At 45.0% G+C, this 22,425-nt stretch overlaps 1 protein-coding gene across 2 annotated transcripts; it reads right to left on the bottom strand.

The window, feature by feature from the left end:
* Window positions 1-691: 691 nt before the first annotated feature.
* Window positions 692-22,298, bottom strand: scfd1 (sec1 family domain containing 1). Of its 2 annotated transcripts, XM_089003783.1 has the most exons (25): window positions 22,232-22,298; window positions 21,914-21,984; window positions 21,344-21,432; window positions 15,949-16,039; window positions 15,746-15,868; window positions 15,593-15,680; window positions 15,424-15,513; window positions 15,303-15,358; window positions 13,808-13,893; window positions 13,644-13,743; window positions 10,625-10,764; window positions 10,450-10,540; window positions 10,288-10,361; window positions 6,910-6,991; window positions 6,739-6,835; window positions 5,320-5,390; window positions 4,163-4,242; window positions 3,280-3,342; window positions 3,082-3,157; window positions 2,573-2,626; window positions 2,371-2,423; window positions 2,252-2,285; window positions 1,260-1,325; window positions 1,026-1,094; window positions 692-913 (listed from the first exon to the last, which is right to left on the bottom strand). In XM_089003783.1, the coding sequence occupies exons 1-25, from the start codon at window positions 22,260-22,262 to the stop codon at window positions 890-892; spliced, it is 1,899 nt and encodes a 632-aa protein (XP_088859909.1). In that variant the 5' UTR covers window positions 22,263-22,298; the 3' UTR covers window positions 692-889. The 2 variants fall into 2 exon arrangements, with proteins under 2 accessions (XP_088859909.1, XP_088859908.1); XM_089003782.1 differs by lacking the exons at window positions 21,344-21,432; window positions 22,232-22,298.
* Between the last annotated feature and the right edge of the window lie 127 nt (window positions 22,299-22,425).

The raw sequence follows: 22,425 nt of genomic DNA, 5'->3' as shown, positions 1-22,425 counted from the left end.
AGTCTTTTTTCTCTTCTGTATTGATGTATTTTTTTAAATGTTTGTATTCTTTTTTATGTATTTTTTATATTACTGTTTTTAATTTTTTAAAATGTGTCAGTATTTTTAATGTTTTTTCTTTTGTATTATTATTTGTTTATATTTTAGTATTTTCTTAATGTTTTTAATTTTATGTTAATGTTTTTCTTGTATTTTTGTGTCATGATGCTAAAAGAAATGTTAAATAATTTTGTGTTTCATGGATTTTGGATGGGAGAAAGGTGCGCATTTCTCCCCATCCAAAATAGTTGAGTTGGGCGACCACTAATTGACTCTGAGAAGGTGATTGCAACCACCTGGGAATGGCCAATTGCCGCTGGGACCTTATTGGCCAGAAGCTCAGGTGAAGTCACTTCGAGGAGGAAGAAGAGGGACAAAGGACAAGCTGGAGAGCGGTGTTACCTGTGGTCTGTTGAAAGCTGATATCAACTTCAAATAAAGAAAACTCACGATACCCTTCCTGCATCTAGCTGAGTGAACTTTTATCCTCTTTCCACCTGCTTGCTGTCTCGCCGCACGACATTTTGTCTCTCTGAATTTGCATCTTTTTCACCGGATGACATCAGCAATCTCCCATGATGCATTGCACCATAATACACCTCGTGCAGAGACAAAAAAGCAGCAATTGTCTTGGATGCCTGCACAGTACAACTTTTCAAACTCCATGGGGCTCAAGGTTCTTTTATTTTGACATGTTGCTAAATCGGACGAACAAAGGGGGAGGGCTGGCAATTGATTGACAGAAGGGCGTTTCTCACAAAGAATACAGAGTTGACCAACAAATAATAATAATTGTTTGTATTTAGGCGTTCATCTTCACATTTGAAAATGTTCTTCGGTGTCCATCATCTCACTTTTGCCCCAACTGAGAGAGCTGCACACACACACACACACACACCAATTCAGTATAAAAAATATTCCCAAAATATCGACATGCAACAAAAAAATGAAATAAAAAAACCGAGGTAAGGCGAGCTGCAACGGACCTGTTTGATGAATTGTGATGCGTTGAACAGTTCGCTGCAGCCGTAAATCACCTTCTTTCCTGGTCTCGACTGATGCACACACACACACACACACACACACACACACACACACACACACACACACACACACACACACACACACACACACACACACACACACACACACACACACACACAAAGTTCTTGTCAGTCGTGTGTGTTGGAAAAGACGTTTGTAGCGGTAAAGTGTGGTACTTTTGTGTAGTCCACCAAGTTCTGGTATTCAATGTAGTTTCCTCCGCCCACCACAAAGACGATGGCCTGAACAACAAAAACAACACATTCAGATATTTAAAAACAAAAAAAAATGAAGGCAAAAAGTCTTTGATTTGAACTGAATTTTGAGAGCCTTTTGTTCATTGGACATTTTACAAGTCATGTCAAATTGTGGCGAGATTTTGTGGATCGTCAAAGGACGAAGTAGTAATAATAATAATAATCCATTTCATTTCGAAGCGCCTTTCAAAACTCTCAAAGTCACTTTACAGTCACAGGATCAGTTTTTTTGTTGGGGAGCAGCGGCAGCCACACGCGCTAGAAAGTAACTCAAACAAGCTTGCAAGTTAATAGATAGCTAATAGCTAGATAGATAAAAAGATAAATCGCCAGCTAGAAAGCAAATAGAGAGCTAGCTAGCTTGATAGCTAATATTAGCTAGATAGATAGATAGCTAGGCAGCTAGATAGCAAATAGAGAGCTAGATAGATAGATAGATAGCTAGGCAGCTAGATAGCAAATAGAGAGCTCGCTAGCTAGCTTGATAGCTAATAGCGAGCTAGATAGATAGCAAATAGAGAGCTTGCTAGCTACCTTGATAGCTAATAGCTAGCTAGATAGATAGATAGCAAATAGAGAGCTCGCTAGCTAGCTTGATAGCTAATAGCTAGCTAGATAGATAGCTAGGCAGCTAGATAGCAAATAGAGCTCGCTAGCTAGCTTGATAGCTAATAGCGAGCTAGATAGATAGCAAATAGAGAGCTCGCTAGCTACCTTGATAGCTAATAGCTAGCTAGATAGATAGATAGCAAATAGAGAGCTCGCTAGATAGATAGATAGCTAGATAGATAGATAGATAGATAGATAGATAGATAGATAGATAGATAGATAGATAGATAGATAGATAGATAGATAGATAGATAGATAGATAGATAGATAGATAGAGAGCTAGCTAGCAAGGATGGACTGACCTCCTGAAAGGGGTTCTTGTTCCTGGGAATGGAGCTGCCGAAGACACAAAATGGAGCTGTGCTATGAGGGCAGCGCAAAGCTAAAGCGCCTGCCGTGTGCGTGCGTGCGTGCGCCATACCTATCGTTGCCGCGCAGCATCTTGGGGTCAAAGTAGCGATAGTCGTCCGTTTCCTGCAAAGGGGACCACAAGAGAAAAACATCACCTGCGACAACTTGAGCTACAAAATCAAACACGCACACTTTGATGAAAATGTTTTGTCATCCTGTGAACAACAAGCACTATGTTTGTGTGTGTGTGTGTGTGTGTGTGTTTTACTCACGGCGTGCGATTTCATTTCCATCAGGTTGTCGAGGACTCGGGTGACTGGAAGGTTCTGGAAATCACAAAACAACATTTGCAGCAACCTTTGTCAATTTCAAAAGTCACATTTTATTTGTCTAATTTCATGCTTTTTTTTTCCCTTGGTTGGAAAGCCCTTAGTTAGCGGATCTCTGAATTCCTTCCCGACCTTTCAATCTCATGAAAGTCCAAGATGGCGCCCGAGTAATAATCCATTTAATTGATAAGCGCCTTTCAAAACTCTCAAGGTCACAGGTTAAATTCTTCTGTGGGTGAGCAGCCAAAAGGTTTTTGTTTGTCGTGTGCTATTTGAAAAGGGCAACTTGCGCCATTTTGAAAAGGAACAACAAATGTGACGGGAAGAAGAAGAAGAAGAAGAAGAAGAAGATGGAGGATAAAAGGGGGGCAGCGCGGAAACGACTTGCGCAGGTGTCGACCTGTTTGCTTGGTTACGCGTTTGGGGTCCGGTGGTCTGGCGGATGGACTCACGTGTTGCTTGAGCACCAAGTTCTTGACTCCCTCCATCACCAGCTGAGAGCCACTATTCATCACTCGGGAAAACAGGCTGAGCGGGAGGGGGGCGGGGCCAGAGGCGGCCGCAGCCGGAGCCGGCGCGGGAGCACAAGGTCAGGCCGGCGATCGGGTTCAATGCGCTCGCTTTCGGGGACGGGAACCGGGCCCACTCACCCCATGGGCTTCACGCCGCTGTTGCCGTAGTTGGCGGGCGCGCAGGCCATCTTGGTGAAGGCCCTGCGTGACAAGACAAAAACCAACAAACCTTCCTACAAACGATACATTTCATTTATAAGCAACTTTCAAAACTCTCAAGGTCACTTTACAGTCATAGCATAAGTTTTGTCTGTGGGTGAGCAGCGGCAGCCACACCTAGCTAGAAATCTAGCCAGCTATGTAGCTAATAGATATACAGATAGATAGCTTGCTTGCCAGCCAGCTAGATAGATAGCTAGCCAGCTAGAAGTCTAATAGATAGCTAATAGCTAGTTATCTAGAAAGCTAGCCAGCTATATTGCTAATAGATATACAGACAGATGACTTGCTAGCCAGCTAGAAAGCTAGATAGTTATCTAGCCAGCTGTATAGCTAGCCAGCTAATAAATAGATAGCAAATAGCTAGCTAGCTTTTAGTCCTTTTCACCCAAACGTCAAGTAGCCTAAATCCTAAATATCATTTGTTAGCAGCTTTCAAAATGGAGTTTGGTCACGTTTTGTCGTGTGTGATTTGGACGAGGGAGCTTGGATGGATTACTTTTATTTTGAAGGGGGGACTTTAAATCTCTTACGGCTTTTTTTCTTCCCGCCCATCATCGTTGACATGTCTGTGCTGTCGGGGGGTTTCTGGGGGGCTTAACTTCATTTCCAGGTGGCCCACGTGGAGCAAGGATGCAAAGACCCCCAAAAAAATGGCAAATGTCTTCAGGGAGAAGAAATGTGACCCGTTGTAAATGTCTTGGATGGTCGCCCCCCCCCCCCGAAAAGACCCATCCAGGACTTTCCGTGGCCGACGTGGAAACGTCCTTGTTGACGTGCGTTCGCAACGGCAAAGACTCACTTCCACTGTTTGATGTACGCCAGCGGCGACAGGTCGCAGCCGGCGTCCAGCAGGGCCGTCTGATACTGCTCCAAGTCCGACTGCGAAGGGGGGCCGGAGGGGGTGTTGGGGTCGGCGGGGGTCCCACAAAGACACAAACGTTAGCACGGCGGTACTCGCCAGCGCATCGTGAAAACAGGAAGTGCGGCGAGACGCGCATTCCGCCGCGCTGAGGACGACTTTGGCCCGGAAGGACCAGATTTACGGCGACGCGCCTGCGATGGTCATCAGCGCGCCTTCGGGCGCCCGCAAAAAAACATCAACAAACAGACGCGCGCCTTCAACATGGGCCAACAAACACACACGCACACGCGCACACACACACACACACAAAACAGACAGCCAACGAAAAGACGCCGGACGGGCATCAAAATGGCGGGCAGAGCGACAAGCTGCAGGAAAGCCACAGGCCCCACCCCTTCCCCCCACCAGATACATCTATTAGCTATCTACTAGCTGGCTAGCTAACTTTCTCTCTATTTAGCTTTCGATTGGCTATATGGCTATCTGGCTAGCTATCTGTTGGCTATCTATTTAGCTATCTACTGGCTGGCTAGCTAGCTTACTATCGATTTACTTCCGGGTTGAGTGAATGCTGGCACATGTGGCTACCGCTGCTCACCCGCAGGAAAAAAACTTATCCTGTGACTGTGAAGCCACATGCACCAGTATTCACTCAACCCGGAATAACTCAAATAGATAGAAAGTGAGCTAGATAGCTAGCTAGCTAATAGATAACTAATCGATAGCTAGCTAGCTAGTGAGATAGATAATATATAGGAAATAGCTAGCCAGCTAGATAGCCATTTGTTTTGTTCCCTTTGCGCTCGGTGCGGGTGACTCACGCGTGGCGGCCCGCGAGCGTGAAACGGCGGCAAAGAAGCGTCGAGACGCCCAGCGAGACAAAGCGGTCGGACGCCATCAGGCGCTCGACAAAAGCGGTGCTTTGACGTCATCCCGTGAGACGGACCAAGCGACCACACGGCAAAGTGAGTTGAGGAATTTCATTTTGACTCTGGTGAGGAGACGTCCATTTTGGGGACAACGTTTTGCCATGTCAAGAACAAATTAGCGCTAGCGTCGCAGCAGACGAACGGTTGCGATGGCGGCGGCGTCACCTCTGAAGGGGCCTGCTGAGCTGTGATGTAGAAGATGAGAAAGAGGCGCATCTTGTCTTCGGGGCTGCCGGCTGACCACACAACAATTCATAGTTAGCTTTCCTGACACATCATAAGCTACCTACCTATTTCCTATATGTTAGTTATACATCTGTGTAAGCTCTCAGCGGTACAGGAGTGGTCCATCCATCCATCGATGGATGAAAAGCTTTCTTCAGCCGTCATCTGTACAAATTTGAAGGTGTCGGATGTTTCGTTTCGCTTCTCATCCAAGAAACTTTGTCAGCAAACTAAAGTTTAGGCCTCATACGTATCCCTACTGTCCAGACATGGCGGTGCCGGACTCTGCCATGATAGGTCCCTGCGCTCAGGTTGGGGAGAGCAGAGGACTACTCCCTGCGGCTGCCCCACTGATAGTTCCTGTCGATTGAGGCCCACGAGTATTATCCCTGTGATGTGGATTCAACAACCGATTAAAACTTGAAGGCCAAAATGAGCGCATCCAAGAGATAAATGAAAAACAAAGTCATGTCGAGAATGAAAGTTGTAAAGAGCAGTACATTGGGAAGACTAAACACATTCTCAAAAAAATAGACTTTCAACATCGCAGGGATAATTAATACGAGTGGGCCTCAATCGGACCTAAAAGCAAGCAAGCACTCATTTGACGACAACGAGGTTAAAATCTTAGCGAAAGAACATAGATGCTTTGAAAGGGGAGTCAAAGAAGCCATTTTCATCAAACAACAAAATCCTTCATTAAAGCGGTTTGGTGGGGTGAGTGAGGTTCAATTTGGATCGTTCGTACAATTGCCTGCTTAGGCAACATTCGTAATGCTGATGAGGTGATACCGGCCGAAGTGGGGCAATCAGGCCAGTCGTTAGTCAGAACAATAGGAACTATCAGTGGAGCTGCAGGGAGTAGTCCTCTGCCCCCCCCCCCCCAACCTGAGAGCAGGGACTTATCATAGCAGAGACCGGCACCGCCATGTCTGGACAGTAGGGATATATATATAGGGCTTAAACTACCATTAAGACTTTAGTTTGCTGACAAAGTTTCTTGGATAAAAAGTGAAACGTCCGACACCTTCAAAGAAGTACAGATGACGACTGAAGAAACCTTTTCATTGATATGTTAGTTATCTTTTAGCTATCTCTTAGCGCTCTACTTGGCTGACTGTCTATCTATCTATCGGCTATCTATTAGCTATCAGATATCTATTAGCTATCTATTTGAGTTACTTCCGGGTTGAGCCACAGAAAAACGGATCCTGTGACTGTTAAGTGACCTTGAAAGTTTTGAAAGGCACTTAGAAATGAAATGTATTATTATTATTAGAAAATAAAGAGGTACACTGATCAAAGCACCGCAGCGGTTGGGGGGGTAGGGGGCAGGGCATGGGGGGCGGGGCAACGTACCGTCCGGGTCGCTGATGATGTCCAGCAGAGATTTGTCCAAAGTGGACTTGCTCATCAGCTTCTCTTCGTACTCAAAATACACGTCCAGTTTGCGGCTCTGAAAGGCGACGCGCTTCAGTGCGAGGTGAGGCGAAAACCCCCCACCCCAGCCGCCGGAAGCCCCCCGCCCACCTTGATATGGTCCAGCACAGCCGTGGCCACGTTGGTGTGCAAGTCGATCAGGCGTTTCTTCTCCAGCAGCTCGGGCAGAGAACTGCAAAAATGAGCAGAAACAGGCCTTGACAGACCCTTTCAAAGCCATAAAGGCGGGTGGATAGTCTTGATCCTCCGCATCGAAACACCAACGTCGGTCATGTGGAGGAATTACAGTGGTACCTCGATTTATGAACTTCATTGGTTCAAAGTGTGTGTATTCTAAACATTAATTTCCCATAGGAAACCATTATCTTCTTTCTGATTCTTATTAAAGTGAGAATAATCCCTTCCCAGGTCCCCATCATAAAACACCATTTTTCACTAAATAAGCCTTAAAACCACAAAAAATACATCTTATTTTAGGTATAATAAATGTGCTACTGGGATTGTAATCAAAGAAATGAACTGACATTTCACGGCAGCAAAGTGACGGAAGGAAAGGAATAAGTGGAAAAACAAAACACAGGAGCAGCTGGAAAGTAAGCCACTCTCGCGGCGCCATCTTCAAGTCAAAACAACAACAACGAAATAAAGCGGCATGGGGGGGGGGGGTGCCTTATACAGCGATACCTCAGCTCACGAACTTAATTGGTTCCCAGAAAGTGTGTGTCAGGCGAAACGTGTGTATTCCAAACATTAATTTCCCATAGGATTCAAATGAGAATAATCCGTGCCTGCCCAGGTCCCCATAAAACATCATTTTCTACTAAATGAGCCTTAAAAACTACACAAAATGTACCTTATTTATGTATAATACATGTGCTTAAATACATAAACTACCGTACAATCAAGTCGTTTTATTGACCTTTGTGATGGTCGTTGATGGAATGGGGTGCATTAAACACTTGATGAGAAACGTAGCCTTCTTCGTCCACCATCTTGAGGAACGATTCCTTATAAGCTTTGACATCTTTATCGTCAGAATTGGCTGCCTCACCATGACGACTGACACTATCAATCCCTGTACGACACTTAAAGGACAAGCGACATCTCCGGACAAGTTGTGTCCATAATTTGTAAAATGGCTTCAAATGACTTCTCCTCAGCCTATTTTACAAAGATTCCGCCACATATAGCTATATTTTACCTTTTAAGACTCGCGCTGAATATTCCGGAAGTCTTGTTTTTGAGTTGGTGACGAGTCCGTACGTGACGTCACTGAAAATGCCCAATTCACAGCTCCATTTTTTGCAGATTTTGGACACTTGAAGTCATTTTTATTGGAGGTTTTGCATTAGAATAAAAATATCATACTGCGTGTTTTGGGTGTTTTAGATGCTATAAAACGTTTTTCTGATGTCACTTAGGAAACAAAAAAGTGATGTCGGTTGTCCTTTAAAGGCCATCCGTGGCTAGCCTTGAAATCATCAATGGATGACAAACTTCCAGGTGGCCTCGTGACGATATCCGAGTGAAGTTGCCGTGCTCTCTCTGCAATAATTTGACCTAGTTCCTCACCAATTGTGTTGTGTTTAGCTGGGTTGATAGCGTTTTGCATCAAGGAGCTGTGGGTTGTCCATCTTGGAAGTTGTGATATTGCAACGGCAACAGATGCAGGCTAGAAACTGCATTCATCGCTGATTCCCTTGCTTGTCTTTTGTTCGGGTTATTCTTTTCGGTTACCATCCATTTGAAATGACTACAGTAAAGTCTCGTTATATCGATATTCAAGGGAGTCCGAAAAAATATCGATATAACCGGGACTATCGATATATCCCATATCGATATAACGAGACTTTACTGTATTTGCATCAATGAATCAAAGTCATCCTGTCCAGCCATGTCCAATGGCGCTTGTCTTCAGTCGGGTTCACAGCTGACTTGACATGACATGACATGACGGATTGGTTGCTGAACGAAGCCAATCACAGAGCAAACAAACTGCCTGTCGCATTCCTTATTCACACATGTGGACAATTTAAGGAACGAAGATGGACGTTTTTGAAACTCCACTTTGGGGAGAATGAGCGTTGTCCTCAAATGGTGAGGATACTTTTGTTTTTTGGATGTTGCTGTGCCGATGACCATTTTGTGTTTGGGAGCCTTTTACTGAGTGAGTTGCTTGTTCTGTAGCCACAAAGGGACAGAAGTCTTCTTGTGCCGGTCCCAAGCCCGCATAAATACAGAGGCTTGTGTCAGGAAGGGCATCCCACGTCAACGCTTGGCCAAAACAAACATGTCGATCAAACCTCTGAAGATGGAGGACACCGATTGGCTGTGGCGACCCCTTGACGGGAAAAGCCCAAAGGTACAGAAGAAGATACATTTGCTTATGATACATTGATTGTGCTTGCAATGAAGAATGCTTACTCTTACAATAAAAATGTTCATACATGTAATCCTACATTGGAGGCCAGTTCATCTTCATCTGGATGCCAGAGTAACCCAGCTGAAACTTTGTTTAGACTAACAGAATTTCCTGCTCACGAGAAACTGTCTACCGATGCCACTCACTGTCATAAAAGGGAAGGGGGAACAAAGATTGTTTCGAATAGGTGAGTACGCTGTAGCCTGCACTCAGTACTCGCTCTTGTCCATTCTCCTTGCAAGTAAAACATCAACAAAGAGACGTCTTCCCTCCTTTTTGTGTGACTTTCAATTAGTTCTTAATTTCAACTCGAACATCTTTTCTGTTCAAATTGTACAGATGGCTTGTGCGGGTTATTGACGGGATATTTTAACCCTGCAGTCTACAGTTGTGACTGTAAAGTGACCTTGAGAGTATTGTAAGGCGCTTACAAATGAAATGTATTATTACTATGATTATTATTACACTCTGGCTTTGAAATATCAATAAAGTTGAAACGAGTTCAAATTTTCTCACTCTCTCTCTGTCGTCTACCTATCTATTTTTATTTGCAGCTCTGTGTTTCTGTAAACCCCCCCCCCCCCCCCCTCACTGCTCCGTTCTTGATCAATCACGTGCGGCTTTAACCGAAGACTGGGGGCGGGGAATAGAGGACAAAAAAAAGATGGCTGCCATTTCCTTGTTAGGAGAACAGGCTCGTTCGCGAACGACACATCAGTCATTGTGGCGTTCCGTGTGTATCCCGAAAAATAGTTTGTATGTCAAGATTACATTCTTGTGAATTTAATGTTCGTAAGCCGAAAAGTTCGTTAGCAGTCAAGGTATCACTGTAATTGGTTCCCAGAAAGTGTGTGCAAGGTGAAAAGGATGTATTGCAAACATTAATTTCCCATAGGAAACCATTAAAATGAGAATAATCCGTTCCCAGGTGCCCATAAAACATCATTTTCTACTAAGTAAGCCTTAAAACGACACAAAATAGACCTTATTTTTCGTGTAATAAATGTGCTATGGTATCGTAATGAAAGAAATAAACTGCTACACACCTGACAGCGGAAGTGAGCTTGGCGGTGTTGTCGGACAGCATGCTGATGGCGCCCTCGTCCTCGCCCTCCAGGCCCTGCCCCCAAAAGAGAAAAGGGGTGAGCGAAGGGGGGGGGGGGGGTCGGCGGCGGACGGCGGGGAGGGTGTCGGGCGTCCTCCCTCACCATGATGCTCTTGAGACGTTTGACCTCGTCCTCCTGCGCCCGATACGCGTCAAGCTCCTCCTGGACCGACTCGGCCACCTCTGGGAAGGGACTGCCCGGGCGGACGCCAGAAAGATGCCAGAATGGACCAGACTCCCACCCCCAACCCCTGGCCCCTGGACCCCCCATCACTCACCTGCCCTTGTGTCTCTGCCAGAACTTGTCGGCAGCCGTCAGGTCGTACATGCGCCGGCTCTTCTTTTTGGGCCTGGCGCCGGCGGGGGATGACTCTGGCCCCGCCCCCTCCTCCAGCATCACCCTGTTGAGGTGGAAGTCCTGACGGGGGGGGCAAACCGTGACAATGACATTGAAATGAATGAATGAAGAACTCCTTTTCAAAATAAAAGTAAAACGTGATTGTTTTTGTGGTTGACATCTGGCGACAATTTCACAAATTTTGGTTGGGAATTTAACAAAGGTGATGAAATTTGGCGTTTGACAACAAGTACATGCTTACAAAGCCAGTTATCTATTTATTAGCTATATAGCTATCTGGCTATTAGCTATGTCCTAAAGCAGGGGTGTCAAAGTCATTTTTTGCTGCGGGCCACATTGTAGTTATGGTTTCCTCTCGAGGGCCGTTATGAATTTGGGCAAGCCATTAGAATGTTTAAATCCCTTCAAATATTACATATAGAGCACACAGCAAATTAAAGAATAACTCGTTTTCAAATCTGAAGTCAAGAATAATGACTTATTGTGGTCGATATCATGGAATTTAACAAGTTTGATTTGCTTTTGCGGGCCGAAAAAAATGTGGTGGGCCGGATTTGGCCCGCGGGCCTTGACTTTGACACCTGTGTCCTAAAGAGTTTTGAAAGGCGACTATAAATACAGTGAGACCTCAACTTCCGAACTTAATTGGTTCCCAGACAGAGTAAGGCGAAAAGTGTGTATCTCCAAAAAAAATCCCATAGGAAACCATTAAAATGGGAATAATCCGTTCCCGGGTTTCCATAAAATATAGTCTTTCACTAAATAAGCCTTAAAACTACACACAATATACCTTATTCTATGTATAAGAAATGTGCTATTGTATTGTAATTAAAGAAATACACTGCATTGTATCATAAAGTCACAAAGAGAGGCACATTACATGAGGACTGTAATTGAAGAAATAAACTGTGCTGTAAAATAAAGTTTTATTTACCTTTTTGATGGTCATTGATGGCTTATGGAAGGAGAGTCACCTTCCATAAGGACTGTTGGTAACTTAACTTCTGCATGGTGTGGCTTCTCTTTGCTTCTTTGCAGACTCCTCATCCTTTTTGCTGATTAAAAACCTCTTAATGGACACCTGTTGCTTTCTGACTTGTGAGGTCTTACGAAGCTGAGGCATCACATGATCGTTCATCATGTTGATGATTGTCATAGCCACAGTCTTTTCTGGATGGAACTGTTGGGTAAAAGCCTGCACATCATTCCACTTTGCCAACATTGCCTTGATGCGCTCACTTGATGCTGCAGCCATCCCCTCCTCCTCGTCCTCAGATGTTCTCGAACCATCCGTTACTGGCTTAAAAATCCTCAATAAGCGCCGAACTTCCAGGTTGGCGCATATCGGCGTGAATTAGCCGTGCTTTCTCGCATAAAATAGCTTTACTCACGCCGTCGCCGGATAGCTGCTTTTCGTGAATCCAAATTAACAGAAGTTTTTCAACTTCTTCGATTGCCCGAGACCGTCGCTCTGAGAGCACGGAAACACCTTTTGCAACAGAATGGTAGCAATGGTTGACTTAGCATAGCCGTGCTCGGCCACTAAATCACACAAACGCACACCTCGTAAGTGTTTTTCAATTATCTCCTTCTTCTCAGCGACTGTGATTTTATTTTGTGTCTTCTTGGGCTGAACATGAGCCTGTGGTGGTTTCTTTCGGTCCCATCATAGTAAAATTATCAGCAAAAAGCTCCAAGGTGGCGATCGACGTGTGCATTCAATGAGAGGGGGTGTGCAAAGTAGCGCCGGCTGGAGCGCTGTTCAGTCTTGTGCTTCCGCCGAAGATCACTCCGCCAGCCGTGGTGGGTGTGTATTATGAAAATAGTGCTTATTATAAGGTTTAATGTTCATAAATTTGATGTTCTGAAGACGAAAAGTTTGTATGATAAGGTGTTTGTAAGTTGAGGTCTCATTGTACAATGTATAATAATAATAATAATAATAATAATAATAATAATAATAATGATAATCATCAATTTCACTGATAAGCGCCTTTCAAAACTCTCAAGGACACTTCAGTCACATAATTTTTTTGTGCGTTAAGCAGCGGCAGCCATTCGCGCCAGCGTTCACTCTACCCGGAAGTAACACTGCAGCAGCTAGGTAGGTAGCTGGCTAGGTATCTAGGTAGCTAGCTACCTAGGTAGCTAGCGAGCGAGATACATAAACTAATAAATAAAATACATAAACAAACAAATAAAACACATAGATCCATAAATAAATAGGTAGCTAAGGTATTCACTACCTTCTATTAGCTAGCTAGCTCGCTTTCTATCTAATAATAATAATAATACATTTTATTTTAAGCGCCTTTCAAAGCTCTCAAAGACACTTTACAGTCACAGACAAGCATAGATACTATAATAAATAAAATACAATTATAAATATAGATATTATTATTATTAACATAAATATTATTGACTACTAAATGTTGCTCCATACTTTGCCAAGCATGGAGGAAGTTGCCATGTTTGATTTGCTTTGGCGGGCCCAATAAAATAAGGCGGCGGGCCAAATTTAGACCCCGGGCCTCAACTCAAACACCAGTGTTTTTTTTAATAATAATCCAGTTCATTTGTTAGCGTCTTTCAAAGTTTTCAAGGTCACTTTACAGTCACAGGATAAGTTTATCTGTGGGTGAGCAGCGGCAGCCACACGCGCCACCGTTCACTCAACCCGGAAGTAACTCAAATGGATAGAAAGCTAGCTCGCTAGCTAATAGATACAGTCGCTAACAGATAGCTACCTCGGCAGCTAGATAGCTAAACGATAGCTAACTAGATAGCTAGCCAGCTAATAGAGAGCTCGGTAGATAGCTAGCTAGACTGTCATAAGGAATGTTTGGATGGAGGGGAAGAAATTACGCTTCAAGCATCGCGAGGATGGCAAGCGAATGGGGGGGGGGGGGGGGTGTGGCTGAGGGTGTGGGGGGTGTCACCATGACGTCGTGGATGAGCGCCTGGTAGGTCCACGTGTGGTGGAGGGGCGTGGCCATGTCCATGTTGCGGTCAGCCAGGACGAACAGAGGCCTCTGGAAGCTGCGTGGCAAAACAAAAGCGTGGTCACCCCGGACGCCCCCCTGGCCCCCCACCCGCCACTCACCTCAGCTGCCCGGTGGCCATGTTGTCTCCCGTAAACAGGCTGTTCCTGGCGTCGCGCAGGTTTTCACGCAGCTTCTTGTCCAGCTTCTATAAGAAGGTGTGGGGGGGGGGGGGGGGTGTTACTCGCACTGTGAAACCAACAAATAATAATAATAATAATAATAAGAAGAAGAATACATTTCATTTCTAAGCGCCATTCAAAACTCGCAAGCTCACTTTACAGTCACGGGATCAGTTTTTCTGTGGGTGAGCAGCGGCAGCCTCACGCGCCAGCGTTCACTCAACCCGGAAATAACTCAAAAAGATAGAAAGCCGACTAGCTAGCTAATAGATAGCTAGATAGCTAATAGATAGCCAGATAGAAAGCTAGCTAGTAGATGGCTAAGAGATAGCTCGCTAATGTTTCCTGACTCAAATAGCTGGCTAAATAGCTAACAGCCAGCTAGCCAGCTAGATAGATGGCTAATAGCTAGCGTGATTATTATAGTTTTGCCTTTTTCAACATACAGTAAAGTCTCGTTATATCGATATTCAAGGGAGTCGGAAAAAATATCGATATAACCGGGACTATCGATATATCCGACCCTGTTTGCATGTAATTTTCTCTGTGCGTGCATAGAAATAGTATCGATATAACCGGGACTATCGATATAACGAGACTTTACTGTATTTAGTTTGTTATTTCATCTGAATTGTACTTTTTTTAACTCATTCACTGCCAGACGTGCAAAAGTGTGTCCACTTCAGTGCCAGGGTTTTTGTCATTGTCACTCGAATTCCAGGACCCACAGAATATTAAGTGTGAGGACGACATAACAATAATAATAATAATAATAATACATTTCCTTTATAAGCGCCTTTCAAAACTCTTGAGGTCACTATACAGTAACAAGATAAATTTTTCTGTGGGTGAGCAGCGGCAGCCACACGCGCTATTGTTCACTCAACCCAGAAGTCAAATAGATCGAAAGCTAGCTAGCTAATAGATAGCCAAAAGATAGCGAACAGGTAGCCAATAGATCGCTAACAGATAGCCAGCTAGATAGCTGTATAAGTAATGAATAGCCAGCTAGATAGCTAGCTAGACAGCCAGATAGCTAATATATAGCAAAAAGATACTTCATAATAAGAACACAATACATTTCATTTCTAAGCGCCTTCAAAAATCTCAAGGTCACTTTACAGTAACGGGATACATTTTTCTGTGGGTGAGCAGCGGCAGCCACACGCACCAGCGTTCACTCAACCGGGAATAACTCAAAAAGAAAGAAAGCCGACTAGCTAGCTAATAGATAGCTAGATAGCTAATAGATAGCCAGATAATATATTTCCTGACTCAAATAGCCGGCTAGCTAGCTATCTATATAGCTAACAGCCAGCGAGATAGATGGATAATAGCTAGCTAGCTATATTGCTAATTATTAGCTAGATTATTATAGACCCCCAACCGCGCTTTGCCCCCATCAAGGTGGGTCCGCAAGTACCCCATGACTCACCGCCGCAACCATCTCGGCGGCGTTGCCACGGGGACAACGGATGATGGGCACGGCACCTGCGCACAACAAAGATTTGTCAAGGGAGGCGGGGCTAAAAAGCGAGTAGGCGGCGGCGGCTAACCGAGGGTGACCAAAAAGCAGAAGAGACTGTCAACCACGGTGTCCATGATGGCCTCCATGTCCGTGTCCTGCACGTCTCCCCTGTTGATGGCTGCGGGAGGGCGGCGATAAAATGAAGGCGGCGGCTCACGAGAGCCACGACGGCGGCGGCGGCGAAATCCGAGATTCACCGTGGTAGGAGATGAGCTCCTTGTTTTGATGGCACAGAATGAACAGGTCGTCCTCCAGCGTGATGAAGTTCAGGTATTGGTCGTAAACCTGCAAATCCAGACGGCGACCAGTCAGCCAGCGTCGCCGTGACGTCCGAGGGTAACCGTGGCGACCTTGGTGACGTGGCTGACGGCGTTCGCCGCCAAGGCGGCGCCGGCGATGTCCTCCAGTTTGCTTCGACTGATGGCCGAGATGAAGTTCAGGTAGTAGGACTCGTACAGTTGGTTCCGCAGGTCCTAAACAAACAAACAAACAAACAACCAAACGCGTGTGACCAAATCTGCCGGTGAGCCGTCGACGGCGCCGCCGTCTGCACCTGACACATCCGGTCGATGTTCTCCTCCGACGGCATCACAAAGTAGATGGCCGGCACGTCAGGGATGGGGTCTCGATCCGAGTGGAGCAACCTGAACGCAAGCCGAGGATGACAATGACAAATGAAAAAAAAGGTGGTGAAATTTCATTTCTAAGCGCCTTTCAAAACTCTCAACGTCACTGTACAGTCACAGGATAAAGTCTTTCTGTAGGTGAGCAGCGGCAGCCACATGCGCCAGCGATCACTCAACCCCAAACTATATATATATATATATATATATATATATATATATATATATATATATATATATATATATATATATATATATATATATATATATATATATATATATATATACACACACACACACACACACTAAAGTCTCGTTATATCGATATCGGATATATCGATAGTCCCGGTTATATCGATACTATTTCTATGCACACACGGAGAAAATTACATGCAAACAGGGTCGGATATATCGATAGTCCCGGTTATATCGATATTTTTTCAGACTCCCTTGAATATCGATATAACGAGACTTTACTGTATATATATATTTTTTTTTTAGCTGGGGTCCTCTACCAGAGGCCAGGAAGCTTGAGGGTAGTGCGCAGTATCCGTGCTGTTCCTAGCACTGCGCTTTTCTGGACCGAGATATCCGATGTTGTTCCCGGGATCTGTTGCAACCACTCGTCGAGTTTGGGGGTCACTGCCCCAAGTGCTCAGACCACCACAGGCACGACTGTCACCTTTACCTTCCAGGCTCTCTCCAGCTCCTCTCTGAGCCCTTGGTATTTCTCCATTTTCTCATGTTCCTTCTTTCTGATGTTCCCATCACTCGGGACCGCTACATCCACGACAACGGCTTTCCTTTCCCCTTTATCTATGACCACGATATCTGGTTGGTTGGCCATTACCATCTTGTCAGTCTGTAATATATATATATATATATATATATATATATATATATATATATATATATATATATATATATATATATATATATATATATATATATATATATATATATATATCAGTGACGTAGCCACAAGGGGGCACAAATGTAGCCACAAGGGGGCACAAGCCAGTGTCTTATTGTGCCGGTCCCAAGCCCGGATAAATAAAGAGGGTTGTGTCAGAAAAAAAAAATTCCAAAACAAATATGTGAATCAAACCTCTGAATCCCATACCGGATCGGTCGAGGCCCGGGTTAACAACGGCCGCCATTGGTACTGTTGACCTTCAGGGTGCCGGTGGAAAATGGACGACTGTTGGTCGAAGAAGGAGAGGAGGGAGGAGGGAGGAGGGAGGAGGGAGGTGTGCCCGGAGGAAAAGAGACAAATGGAACGCCAAAAGTATACAACGAAGAGTAGGAACTTTGAATGTAGGAACAATGACAGGGAAAGGGAGAGAGCTGGTTGACATGATGCAGAGAAGGAAGGCAGACATACTGTATGTCCAGAAGACCAGGTGGAAAGGGAGCAAGGCTAGAAGATTACGGTCAGGGTTGAAGTTGTTCTATCATGGTGAAGACAGAAAGAGAAATGGAGTTGGGGTCATCTTAAAAGAGGAGTTTGTTAGGAATGTCTTACAAGTAAAAAGAGTATCAGATAGAATGATGAGTCTGAAGCTAGAAATTGGAGGCATCAGTGATGTTCAATGTTCTTTGTGGGTATGCCCCACAAGTAGGATGCGAGCTGGCGGAGAAGGAGACATTTTGGTCGGACTTTGAGGAAGTCATACAGAACATCCCGAGAAGTCAGAGGGTTGTCATTGGTGGAGACTTCAATGGACATGTTGGCGCAGGGAACAAAGATGATGAGGAGGTGATGGGCAGGCTTGGACTCCAGATGAGGAACGCTGAAGAACAGATGGTGGTTGACTTTGCTAAGAGAATGCAAATGGCTATTGAGAATACTTTCTTTCAGAAGAGACAGGAAGATAGAGTGACCTATAAGAGTGGAGGCAGAAGTACACAGGTAGACTACATTTTGTGTCAACGGCGCCATCTAAAGGAAATCAGTGACTGCAAAGTAGTGGTCGGTGAGAGTGTAGTCAGACAGCATAGGTTGGTGGTGTGTAGGACGACGCCGGCAGTGAGGAAGATGAAGAAACCAAAGGCAGAAGTGAGGACAAAATGGTGGAAGTTGAAAAAGGAAGAGTGTTGCATGACATTTAGGAAGGAGGTACGACAAGCACTGGGTGGGCAAGAGGTCCTTCCAGATGACTGGCAAACTACAGCGAACATAATCAGAGACACGGGTCGGAAAGTACTTGGTGTATCGAGTGGAAGAAAGGTAGATAAGGAGACTTGGTGGTGGAACGGGGAGGTGCAGGAGTGTATACAGAGAAAGAGGTGAGCAAAGAAGACGTGGGACACTGAGAGGACGGACGAGAGTGGACGGCAGTACAAGGACATGCGGCGCACGGTTAAAGTCAAGGTGGCAAAGGCCAAACAAGAGGCCTATGATGACTTGTATGCTCGGCTGGACAGCAAGGAAGGTGAGACTGATCTTTACAGGCTGGTGAGACGGAGAGACAAAGATGGTAAGGACCTGCAGGAGGTTCGGGTAATTAAGGATAGAGATGGCAATGTATTAACAGGTGCCAGTAGTGTGATGGCAAGATGGAAAGAGTACTTTGAAGAATTGATGAATGAGGAAAATGAGAAGGAACAAAGAGTAGAAGACGTGACTGTTGCGGACCAAGACGTAGCAAACATTAGCGAGGATGAAGTGAGGAGGGCGCTGAAGAGGATGAAGGCGGGAAAGGCACTCGGGCCTGATGATTTACCAATCGAGGTATGGAAGTGTCTTGGAGAGGTGGCGGTGGTGTTCCTGACTGGGTTATTCAACAAGATCTTAGATGGTGAACAGATGCCTGAAGAATGGAGACCAAGTGTACTCGTGCCCATTTTTAAGAACAAAGGAGATGTGCAGAGTTGTACTAACTACAGAGGAATAAAGTTGATGAGCCATACAATGAAACTCTGGCAAAGAGTAGTTGAAGCTAGACTACGACAGATGCAGTGTTTGCTTTAAGAATGCTGATAGAGAAGTACAGAGAAGGTCAGAAGGAATTGCATTGTGTCTTTGTAGATGTGGAGAAAGCGTACGACAGGGTGACAGAGAAGAGCTGTGGCATTGCATGAGGAAGTCTGGAGTGACCGAAAAGTATGTCAGAGCGGCGCAAGACATGTATCGTGACTGTAAGACAGTTGTGAGGTGTGGTGTCGGTGTGACTGAGGAATTCAAGGTGGAGGTGGGACTCCACCAGGGGTCAGCTCTGAGCCCCTTCTTGTTTGCTATGGTGATGGACAGACGATGTTAGACAAGAATCTCCTTGGACCGTGATGTTTGCAGATGATATTGTGATCTGTAGCGAGAACGGGGACCAGGTGGCGGAAAAACTAGAGGTGTGGAGATATGCCCTGGAAAGGAGAGGAATGAAGATCAGTCGCAGCAAGACGGAATATATGTGTGTGAATGAGAGGGATCCAAGTGCAAGAGTGATGCTACAGGGAGAAGAGATAAAGAAGGTGGAGGCTTTTAAGTACTTGGGCTCAACTGTGGAAAAGAGGTGAAGAAGCGTGTCCAGGCAGGCTGGAGAAAAATGTCAGGTGTGATGTGTGATGTCAGGCTTTCAGCTAGGATGAAAGGAAAAGTGTATAAAACGGTGGTGAGAGCAGCCATGATGTTTGGACTGGAGACGGTGCCACTGAAGAAAAGACAGGAAGCAGAGCTGAAGATGTTGAGGTTTTCTTTGCGAGTGACCAGGTTGGATGGGATCAGGAAGGAGTACATTAGAGGGACAACTCATATTAGAGGCTTTGGAGAGAAAGTCAGACTGAGATGGTTTGGACCAGATGTCCAGAGGAGAGAGAGTGACTATATCGGGAGAAGGATGCTGAGCCTTGAACTGCCAGGCAGGAGACCAAGAGGAAGACCGAAGAGGAGGTTTATGGATGTGGTCAAAGAGGACATGAAGGTAGCTGGTGTGAGAGAAGAGAATGCACAAAACCGGGATAGATGGAGGACATTGATTCGCTGTGGCGACCCCTGAGGGGAAAAGCCCAAAGGAAAAGAAGAAGAAGATTAAACATTCTAATAGCTTCCCCAAATTCATACCGGCCCTTGAGAGGAAACCAGAACTACAATGTGGCTCGCGGCAAAAAATGACTTTGACCCCCCCTGCCTTAGACTCTCTTCTTTCATCAGAAAAAAGGAGTTAATTCCTAAATGATATGGGTCTGGAGTTATGTGAGCTTGAAATGAGGGTGACTGTCCAAAATACAATCCAATACATACATATTGATGTATATCGTGCTTTAACCGCAGCTGAAGCTGGAACAAAGCGCAAAGGTGGAAAAAGGGGGAAATGCTGCCACATTGTGGAATGAACAAACAATTCCCAGAGGTCTGGCCAGCGCTTTACTGGCACCCAAGCAAGAAATTCGGGTTTTGTATCTTCTTCGAATGGACAAAGATTGACACAACATCAGGTTTCAACACGTTCCAGCGCAATCAAGGTACCAGTGATGGCAAACGATTCATGTAATAAAGAGGGTACAGAAAGTGATGAAGAATGAATGACTCTGTGTCTTTGTGTTGTCATATTATTTGTTATTTAGTTTTTTGTTCTTTTGGCTTCAAGACGGCGCCGCCAGAGTGGCTGCCTTTCCAGCAGCTCCTCTATTTTGTTTTTCTACTTGTATTCCTTTCATCACTTTGCCGCTGTCAAATGTCAATTTCTCCACTGCCAGACTAATAAAGGCAAATCCCACCCAAATCCAATCCAAATACAGTAAAGTCTCGTTATATCGATAGTACTGCTTATTACGATGCTATTTCTATGAACGCAAGGAGAAAATTTACATGCCGCAGGATCGGATATATCGATAGTCTGGTTATATTGATATTTTTTCAGACTCCCGAAAATATTGCTATAACGAGACTTTACTGTATTCGGATGACATTTGATTTTTTGTTTCATTGTTGAACAACTTGGATCACCTATCGAATCGTCCGTTAAACTGAAAAGAAGACCTAAGAGACTCACACGGGCAGATTTGAGATTCCAAACCTAAAACCTTCCCTTTTGATACAAATATAAAATCATAGAAAGCTATCCTAGTTAAAATAAGGGCTACTTCCGGGTTGAGTGAACGCTGGCGCGTGTGGCTGCCGCTGCTCACCCGCAGAAAAAAATATCCTGTGAATGTAAAGTGTCCTTGAGACTTTTGAAAGGCGCTTAGAAATGAAATGTATTATTATTATAATATGTGCACTGAACCGGCCCCCAAAGTGTGTGTGTGTGTGTGTGTGTGTGTGTGTGTGTGTGTGTGTGTGTGTGTGTGTGTGTGTGTGTTTGTGCGTGCGTGCGTGTGACTGACAGGTGCAGCGTGATTCCCATGTCTCGCAGCTCTTTGACGGACAGCAGAGGCGAGATGATGTCCTGGCCGAAGCGGTCGTAGATCAACACCTAGCAAACGTAAACACAAACTCAAGAAAGAACGCCCAATCGGAAAGATTTTGCCTGAAATGTTGTGAGGAAGGAAGGTGACAAAGTCAAGCCCGCCAGCTCATTTTATCTAATAGCTATCTGGCTGGCAATTTAGCTGGCTGGTTATCTAGCGAGCCATCTACTAGCTAGCTAGCTAGCTTTGTATGTATTTGGGTTACTACCGGGTTGAGTGAACGCTGGCTCGTGTTGCTATCTATGAGCTATCTAGCTAGCTAGCTAGCTATAGATTTGCTATCTATTAGCTATCTAGCTAGCGAACTTTCTATCCATTTGGGTTACTTCCGGGTTGAGTGAACGCTGGTGCGTGTGGCTGCCGCTGCTCACCCACAGAAAAACTTGTGACTGTAAAGTGACTTTTAGAGTTTTAAAAGCCGCTTAGAAATGATTATTTTTTATTATTATTGTTGTTGGTAACGATGGGGAGGGGGGGCGTGTTTACCTTCCATACTGGCTCCGATACGGCGTTCTTCACAGGAGGAGTGTTGAAGTTCAACATGCGCCTCAGAGCAGCTGCAACGAAAGGGAACAACGTCATAATAATATTCATAAATGATGAGCGATGATGAGTGGAGCGGCTCAGTTCGGGGTCGACGTGGATTCGCTCAAGTTTTTGCTCAACGCTACAAGAGCATCCGCTAGCTGAGGCTCGGGCCAAAGGCTCCTTCTCGTTCCATTTTCGCGGACAGGACAAATGTCAAAAGCGGACGGAAAAAAAAATGACAACTGGGGTGAAAATGAAGCAATGAAGCGCACGAACCCGTCTGCTTGTCACGAACCGACGCCGCCATCTTGGATGTTGTGGACTTTCGATGACGTGTCAACACGAAGATGCTAAATAAAAACGAAGATCGCCGCACTTAACCATCGCAAAGACATAACAGAAATCTCACTCCGGTGAATATTGAGTGAACGATATTTGACGTGTGACCAAGTGTAAAAAGAAAGGCGTCC

The sequence above is a fragment of the Hippocampus bargibanti genome, linkage group LG09, assembly GCF_051943395.1.
Source record: "Hippocampus bargibanti isolate YZ-2025 linkage group LG09, ASM5194339v1, whole genome shotgun sequence".
Classification (NCBI taxonomy): Eukaryota; Metazoa; Chordata; class Actinopteri; order Syngnathiformes; family Syngnathidae; genus Hippocampus; species Hippocampus bargibanti.
This window is presented reverse-complemented; position numbering and strand designations above follow the sequence as displayed.

Bases quoted from the DNA above. Each gene is read 5' to 3' on its own strand.
- scfd1 (XM_089003783.1), bottom strand. From the start codon at position 22,262: ATGGCGGCGTCGGTTCGTGACAAGCAGACGG. The intron at 13,894-15,302 runs GTGAGTCATGGG...ACCTTCTTATAG, and splicing joins CCGCCGAGATGGTTGCGGCG to AAGCTGGACAAGAAGCTGCG. The intron at 5,391-6,738 runs GTACGTTGCCCC...TTGTGTGGTCAG, and splicing joins CATCATCAGCGACCCGGACG to CCGGCAGCCCCGAAGACAAG.